The sequence below is a fragment of the Hippocampus comes genome, unplaced genomic scaffold, assembly GCF_001891065.2.
Source record: "Hippocampus comes isolate QL1 unplaced genomic scaffold, H_comes_QL1_v1.1 scaffold130, whole genome shotgun sequence".
NCBI lineage: Eukaryota > Metazoa > Chordata > Actinopteri > Syngnathiformes > Syngnathidae > Hippocampus > Hippocampus comes.
Genome location: NW_017842057.1, coordinates 481,129 through 490,003, shown reverse-complemented (window position 1 = coordinate 490,003; position 8,875 = coordinate 481,129). Strand labels below are relative to the sequence as shown.

The following is an 8,875-nucleotide window of genomic DNA, read 5'->3' as shown; positions in this document are numbered from 1 at the left end:
TTGTACTATAGAGGTTGGGAGTTGTTGAGGTGATGTACTGCAAGATAAAGGTAACTGTTTTTTATCTTTTGGCAATATCATCAAATATGTGAAATGCTCTTTAATGCCACTCTTTTCTATGTGGCTATAAATCGAATGTGTATGCGATGCATGCAGGTGAGAGTGTGTCAGAGATTTGGCTCGAATAAGTTGAACAAACACACTCGACTCAGGAAGGATTGTCTTAAATAAAACTTTAAACATGATATCATTGTGTTCGTCAATTCCTCAAGGGTAACGTCTGTGAATCTGCTGAAGTTGTTTTTAGGAACAGTTAAGTAAAATGCTCTGAAGTGTGAACATAGCCATCATCTTGCGGGGGGTTGTACATTATTTTGTAACGTCCTTCTGGTGTTCAGAGGTGGATTAGGTCACTGAATACCCACTGATATATACTGTGTAGTATGATAGCTACAGTTGCAAGTATGTGAACCCTTTGGAACTACTTGGATTTTCTATTAATTGGAGTGATGACATAAAGACTTTTAGAGATGCTTTTGCATGTCAACAAGCCTTAACCGTAGGCCTTCTGAGAGCTCTTTTGTGCGAGGCATGGTTCACATCAGACAATGCGTCTTGAGAATAACAAACTCCAAACCGGTCTGTTTTTTTTTTTTTATAGGACGGGGCAGCTTTACCCAACACCTTCAATCTTGTCTCATTTATTGGACTCCAGGTTGCTGACTTCTGACTCCAATTAGTTCATTAGCCGAAGGGTTCACATACTTTTTCCACCACGCACGGTGAAACGTTTATATGGTGTGTTCAATAAAAAGACATGAAAACATATTGTTTGTGAGGTATTAGTTCATGCAGACTGTGTTTATCTATTGTTGTGACTTAGATGAAGATCACAACACATTTCATGACCAATTTAGGCAGAATTAGGGAATTCCAAAGGGTTCGCATACTTTTTCTTGCAAATGTTTTAGTATGATTGTATGCAATCAATTCTTTACAGCCACAAAATGTGGATAGTGTATGTATTACAAAAAGCAATTCTTTATAAAATTCTCCACAATAAAATGGACACGCAACTCTTTACCTGTAAAAAAGAAAATCCAAGTGGTGCTTTGAGACAGTTACAGTTGTCCTGAGTCATAATACATTTGAAAGTGAAACATTTGAAACAGTTAACAGTTAAAAACACAACATTATCTAATACTAAAAACATTTCCTCACTGACAGCCATAATAATCTCCAACCACACAGATGTAAGTTTGTCCCAAGAGTTTTGCTGCTGCTGCTGACTAAGCAGTGGACAAGTTTGATCTGATGGAGTCCTCTCGTAACTGGCGGTGCTTCCTGCTGGTAGACTCTTCACTGTGGGCTCGACGCTCGATGGTAATCCTGTAATTTTTTCTGAAAGAGAGTAAATCATATTTATGACATACCTGTTGTAGCAGTTCAATTGTCATAAAATGTGAACACAGTACACCGTACATTATATTAGGGATGCCTGTACTGTATGTCTGTACTCATTCTCATAAAAATGCTGCGACACTAAGGCACGGATGCCAGTTCACCAGCCTAAATAAATACCCTAATTTCCAGACTATGGAGTGCATCTGATTATAAACCATTTTGTACACACACAAGCCGCACCTGTCTATAAGCCGCAGGCGCCCATAATGTAACATGAGATATTTGCAAAAAATGACGGGACACAGAAAGAGGTTTCAACATTTAAGAACTTAACCGTAACTTTACTTTGCCTGTTAACGCTGCAGCACGGCAGTAAAACAGCACTCACACGGCTGGTTAAAAAAAAAACCGTTCCCTGTCGTGACACTCGGTCAACCATTCCTTCATTAGGCTTTCTACCATCCACGCTTTCGTGTCAACTTTCAAGACAATATCCTTCGGGAGGTTTTTTTTTGGCATATGTAACCAGGTGAACAATACTATGACTGTTGTAGTGAACGCTGCCTCGTTTGATAAATGGAGAACTGTCACTTTAAAAGCAGTGTTGGATAATCTCGTGGGAAATCATGTGAGATTTAGACCAGAAAGTGAAGTGAGACGAACGCTGAGCTGTGCTTATTCAGACCTGACGGATCTGCAATCCGCATTGTAACCTGGCTGATATTAAGAGTAAAATATCGTCCTTTTATGGTACTGGATGGTCTCGAAAAGAAATCGGGCTCTTTCTTTCATGACCAGCATAGATCCAGCGGTTTGTAATTTTACAGAGGATCTGCAAGAGAGAGGAATGCGTCGCTGTGGGGGTCTTAGCTGTATTGTGATAATTTGCATAACCAAAAATATTAGGTTGATTGGCTATAACTGCAATGTTGTGGTGGTGTGTAGGAAGAAGGTGAACAACATGGTCAAAGACAGTGCATGACTTCAAAAGTTTGGCAAAAGTTTAAAAACTTGGAATCAACATACTAAATGATGGCGAGGCATTTGGACATGTTTTACGATTTGAAACAATTTCAAATGGTTAGTACTGCCATTCCAAATTGTTATTTTCACGAAAACTGGATTTAGCTACTCTAAGAACAAAGGACTCAGTATCCCTTCTTTGATGCAGTATGTACACAGTAGCACTTCAAAATTAACCAATATAGCCTCAGCAGCAAAACAAGATGAAGTAAGTTGTTTGATATGTGATATATTCCCACTGTGCTCGAAAGTCATTATGGAGACGGATGGTATTTAATAATAATAATAATAATAATAATAATAATAATAATGATAATAATAATACATATTGGATCATTGATTTACTGTACAGTATATCTTTTCAGTTTCGCATGATAGCGAGGATGAGGACAATGGGCTCGACCTGGGGTGCCCAACCTTTTTTGACCTAAGATCTACTTTTAAAGCAACACACCTCCCCTAATCGACCCGTCCACCGCACACACACACACACGCACACGCACGCACGCACGCACACGCGCGCATACACACACATGCCATGAGGAGCGACAGCCATAATGGCCCCAAACATTAACAAAACAGAAAAATCAAGTAGAAACAAGAATTTGTGAAAAGGAAATCACTGCCTTCCTGAGTAGAGACCTGACACGGAAGCAGCGTGTTAAGGGCACGAACATCACGTGTACCATTTTAAAATGCTTCTCTTGGCGCTCCAGATTCCCATTTTGAAAGATTTGAATGAGAATTTAAAAAAAAGATATCGCAGCAGCTCTGATCACGAGCTACAATTGCAGGCTGCTGACCGCTAACAACTTCCGGTGATGCAGGTCAGGCGCCACCGTAGAGTAGCGGTGATGTGCTTTTTTTTTCTTAAAAAGAAATAATTGTTTGTGAAACTGATAGGATGCTTAGGCTGCAGTGCACTAAGACAAAATAATATAATGTTAATAACATGCACACAGACACATTTTTTCTTAATTTCCCCCCTACACCCCTCGCAATCATTTTGGGACCAGTCTGCGGGCTACCACTCGATCGCGATCGACTGGTTGAGCACCCCTGGGATAGACCTAGTTTGATATTTTCCCAGTTGCACTCAGCTCGGCACAGTTAAAAACCCACGTTTTGTGCCGTTGTGGACATAAACACAGCCCGTTTAATTTGCTGCCAATCGAAGCAGCTTCCCCCAGTCCCTTTAAAATCGACAGAAAGTAGAAACTGATTTACTGGAGTCCAAGCAGGAGAACTTCAAGCAGACCTCCACAGGCAGCCAAAGGAGATCACAGACTACCGCTATGAATTGGGCACTTGGAGGCCGCCCTCCACCCCGATTGTATGTGTCTGGATGTGACCACCTCCAATCCCTTCTCACTCTGCCTCAGCACAGGGAGTGATTTTAAAAACATAATTAAGATTAAGATGATAATATTAATTATGCAAGGAGCAGATAATCTGTCGTCCTGTGCTCTGAACAAATTCGGCAAACTAGGCATTACACAACCAACACCAATAATTTGACATGATTCCAGCAGGTGTAAAAGTTTAGTTGACTTTCAGGCACCATATTGTCAGGCGCGCCGGGCGCACGAAAAAGGAAATGCCGTCAGTATGCAAGAACGCCCACCATGGTGCAAGGTGCTCTGCTAAATTTCCATACAGTCAAAATGAGGCTTACACCGGCACAAAAATCCAAATATGCCAGTTTTTATGGGCAAGCACAACTGTGCTGTCTATGACTATAGAGCCCAATATGTTTGAGTTGTGCTTTTCAAGTGCACACATTTTTTTTTTACCTTTTATCTATAAACACCAGTTTTCCACCATTTGGTGATGTTTTTTTTCTTTGTGCAGCTTCATGTGCTACAACATGATTAATGTCTTGTAGAAAATCAGGTCAAGAAGAGTAAAATCTTGTTATTATTCATTTTTGCAAGGGTCCCTGCAATGCTGTCTGTATTGTCTGTCGAGGCATCACTACATGTTTAACTGTAATTACCTGAAAAAATAGAATGCTGTAAGCATTGCAGTTCCCAGAACAGCTCCCACTATGACTCCAGTCAAAGCTGACACTCCGAGCCCACCTGGTTAGAAGAACAATAATAATTGACCACAGCACGTTACATACATAAACGTACAAGTTTACAAGAATATTGGAGTGAGGTATTGATTTTTTACATGATGCATCTGAGATCTCTGCATGTGTTCTCTGTATTCCTTGCAGAGTGAAGTGGTCATACTTGAAGGCTGACAGTGGCTGAAAGCTTCCATTCACACCAAAGTAATTAGCCACAACCTGAAATGATGTAATGAAAATTTTACAGGGGTACATACAATATTTCAAACTTGCAAAGGTGATGTTTTGGTTTGATTTTTGCATCTTACCTCATATGTTCCTGCATTAACATCGGTCATTGCCATCAAAGAGAAATCTCCATTTCTGTCACCATTGACGTCCATTGATACCTGCCCAGCAATTCCTGTGCGCCACAATGAACACAATCTACAATTGAGATAGTACTCACCTTTAGACATGCTGGAGCTTATCTCCAAATCATTTGCTGTACATTCCTCAATGAGTTTGCTAGCTTTTCTCCCAAGAATTAAGTGAAACTGAAATGTCATTTTGGAATGGTAAAAAAAGTGATCACTGAGGTCAAGGAGGGAGGCCAATTAATTCCGTTTTTCAAAAACAGGCTCAAAAATGTTAGCAACAGGTTAATCAGCATTTTCAACTATTTTATGAAACTTTCCACACTCAAGCCATTCTTTAAATTTATAACAGTAAAGATCCATATTACAATGTAATCTGGAGCTCTTTCAAACCACTGTATTGTAGAACCAGTTTTGACAGTAGATGTCCAGCTGATTCATCACAGACAGTGAAATGACAACTTTGAGTCATGAAAGCATATTTTACCTTCAAAAGTTCTGTTCCACATTTTTGATGTGATTTCGGATCCATTTTTCTTATTGTATCCACTTTTCATGGCTTCCTTCAAAGCAACAGCATAAAGCAGCAACGCATCATGGAATCCCTCAACAAACATGTTGACCTAAAATGGCAAATGGGACAGAGGTGAAATGAGAAAGAAGATTTTGATGTACCGGTAGTATTTCTAATTTATTGTTTGGCTTCTCTGGGATTGGCTGTCGACCAGTTCAGAGTGTCCCCTGCCCACCGCCTGAAGCCAGATGGGATGAGCTCCAGCATGCCCGCGACCCTCGTGAGAATAAGTGGTTCAGATAATGGATGGATGGATGTTTGGTTTGTCAGTGGGTCCCATGAGGACAAGCTTATCCAATTTAATTATAAAGAGGAAATTGTGCAAATGTTGTATCAGAGATAACATCAAGCCTCTTTTTTACCAACTGAGCATTTAGAAACCCTGTCACATTCCCAGAGACCAACTCCACTTTTTTTCTGATATCGCCAAGGTCCCAAACATACAATATTTCAAAGATAAACACCCAGTATATTTTATCAGATTAAAAAGATGCTGCAACAAGGATTGAGAGACTCTCCTGCAGTGGATCCAGAATGCTGCTGCACAAGTGCTGATTTGAACTAGGCCTATGGGTCTTGTTTTCTCTCTAACAAGATGACATGAAAAAGATTACAGGCCACATTAGCATTATCCGTCCATTCATTTTCTAATTGGCTTATGTTCACCAGAGTCGGGCGTATGCTGGAGCCTTATCCCAGCTATCTTCTGTCACGTCTGCGAGGTGGTGGTGGACCCCAAAAAGCAGGCAGGAGGGAGGAGCAGGGTGTACTTGAAAGATTGTATTAAAACTCAGAGAAAACGAAATCCAAAACAAACAAAGTCCAAAGTATCAAACAAAACACATGACTGAAGATAAAACATAACACTGACCAAAACATGACTGAAACAAACATGACAGCAAACACACATGACAGCAGCAAGAAGCAACAATGACCCGACAATGATTGCTCGGGCTGGGAGTCCTTTTAAAGCCACTAATTACCTAATGACCAACAGGTGTGCAGCTGCAGGGGAAACCCTACAGTGCCACCTGTTGGTCCCAAACCGAATCATGACATCTTCGGGTAGTAGGCGGGGTACACCCTGAACTGGTTGCCAGCCAATGGCAGGGCACACATCGACAAATGACCACCTAGGGTCAATTTGGAGTGTTCTATTAAACTGCCATGCATGTTTTTGGAACGTGGGAGGAAACTGGAGTACCTGGAAAAAACCCTCGCAGGCCTCGGCAGAACATACAAACCCCAAACCTTGTGCCTCAAAACCTTGTGAGGCGGAAGTGCTAACCAGTCGATCACCAATCTGTTCACAAATTTGTTATTCATTTATGTTCTACTTTTCATTTTTTGGAATCAAGGGTGTGTCAGAGCCAATCCAAGATGAACCTGTACCCTGGACTGGTTGCCAGTGGCACACTGGGCCCCTACTGAATAAACAATCACTCATGCTGACATTCCCAACAGTTTTGATAGAGTCTTCATTTACCTGAAGAAGCATTTTTATGAAAGCTGGAATCCCTGAAGTGCAAACCACCAAAAACTAAATTCATATCAAAAACAAAACAAATCTTAATCAAAAAAGGTAATGCAAACACAAACACAAAAACAAAAACAGAACAAATGGGGAAGGTAATCACCAACACAAGTAAAGAACACTAAAACAAAATAAAAACAAACAAACAAACAAAACAGGTCATTGTAAACACACACACACACACACACACATACACACACATGCATTTTCTGATCCGCTTTATCCTCACAAGGGTCGCGGGAGTGCTGGAGCCTATCACAGCTGTCTTCGGGCAGTAGGCGGGGGACACCCTGAGCCAGTTGCCAGTCAATTGCAGGACACACACAGACAAACAACCATTTGCACTCACACTCACACCGAGGGGCAATTGAGAGTGTTCCATTAACCTATCCACGATCCAAAATCATGCATAAACATGCATGGGCATGTTTTTGGATTGTGGGAGGAAACCGGAGTACCTGGAGAAAACCCACGCAGGCACGGGGAGAACATGCAAACTCCACACAAGAAGGCCATCGAACCCTGCACGTCTGCACGATGAGGGGGTCGTGCTGACCAGTCAACCACCGGGATGCCCGAAAAAGGCAAACATAAACCAAAAATTTTTCAACTAGACAAACAGGTAATTGCAAACACACAAAAATAAAAATAGGTGATGTTAGCAAATTCATTTTTATTCTTATTTAATGCCAGATGCAGCTTAAATGTACTATATTGAGACTACATTTAATGTTCGATGGTTTTTACCCGAACTATTATTTAACACAGGAGACTATGCACCACCGTATCTGGATAGGGTTAGGGGAAAATATGAAACTTAATACATAGCATACTTGTTTAGCTGATTCCTAGCGTTTGTGAAAAAGTTGTACTTTCATTACAATATGATATTTAAACAATGTGGTGTTTTTGACAATTCCCCCATGGATATAATGACTGATTTGTCTGCTCCACGTGTGCGGGCTGCCGGGTTCCTTGTTTATTCTCCGAAACGCTTGTACTGTAGTTTACAGAAGTATCTTCATGAACTGTTATCTGTGACATACCTCCTACGACTCCCATTTTCGGCTGAACAATAACATCAACATTAACATCATGTCCTCTAAACATCCCTCATTTTCCCATTTGGGTAGCATCAGGACGCTAACTTCTGGTCTCTCAGCTACAGCTAGCGATAACGAGAGGATCCGACTCCTCCAAATATACTCGCTGTCTGATGGAATTAACATTAAGTGACTCTAAATGACTCAACTCAACTATATTTACAGAGCACTTCAAAAGAACCACCACTGTATACAAAGTGCAATACATGGAGCAAAAATAAGTCTTACAACAACAAACCATAAAACAATAAATTAATAACGAGCACAGTAGAAGCACAAAAACAGTAAAAATAAAAAGAAATTCTGACTCATGCCTAGTCAAAAGCCAAAGAATCGTAGAAAGGGTTCTGTCAGTCGTCATCTGTACCTGTGGGTAAAAAACAAAAAAACAAAAAACAAAAAAGGACGTTTCGCTTCTCTCACAGAAGCTTCGTCAGCGGTAGACAACCCTGAAGTCTCCGTGAAGACTCCGGGAAGTTGCTCTGCGCTAAAAAGCTGAGCGTGGCCTGTTTGAGGACTGGGTGGGGATGGTTAGTCACGCCCCTATGGTGAAGAGGCCCATTGGTTTCTAAATTCCCTATTATTGGGTCTTGATTAGGCCTATTGTTTGGGCTAAGGCTGAATAGCTACTTTCAGTTAGCCTGATCAGCATGTCTATGTCCTTTACTGGTCAACAAGTTATTGTAAATAGGAGACAGGTTAAATCTGATACCTCAGAGAGGGTGAAAATTTTTTAACAAAAATCGCTTCCTTTACTCCCCTTTCAAACCATCTCTTTTCTGTTCCTAGGATTTTTACTTGTTCATC

General features: G+C 40.8%; 1 protein-coding gene across 1 annotated transcript in view; it reads right to left on the bottom strand.

The window, feature by feature from the left end:
• Positions 1-649: 649 nt before the first annotated feature.
• Positions 650-8,875, bottom strand: part of npr3 (natriuretic peptide receptor 3) — a 29,400-nt gene continuing 21,174 nt past the window's right edge. Inside the window, exons 4-8 of the mRNA XM_019861019.1 lie at positions 5,345-5,480; positions 4,810-4,904; positions 4,603-4,720; positions 4,424-4,508; positions 650-1,401 (exon numbers count right to left, since the gene is read on the bottom strand). Coding sequence (XP_019716578.1) covers positions 1,290-1,401; positions 4,424-4,508; positions 4,603-4,720; positions 4,810-4,904; positions 5,345-5,480 — 546 coding nt within the window. The 3' untranslated portion in view covers positions 650-1,289. The remainder of the gene's footprint in view (positions 1,402-4,423; positions 4,509-4,602; positions 4,721-4,809; positions 4,905-5,344; positions 5,481-8,875) is intronic.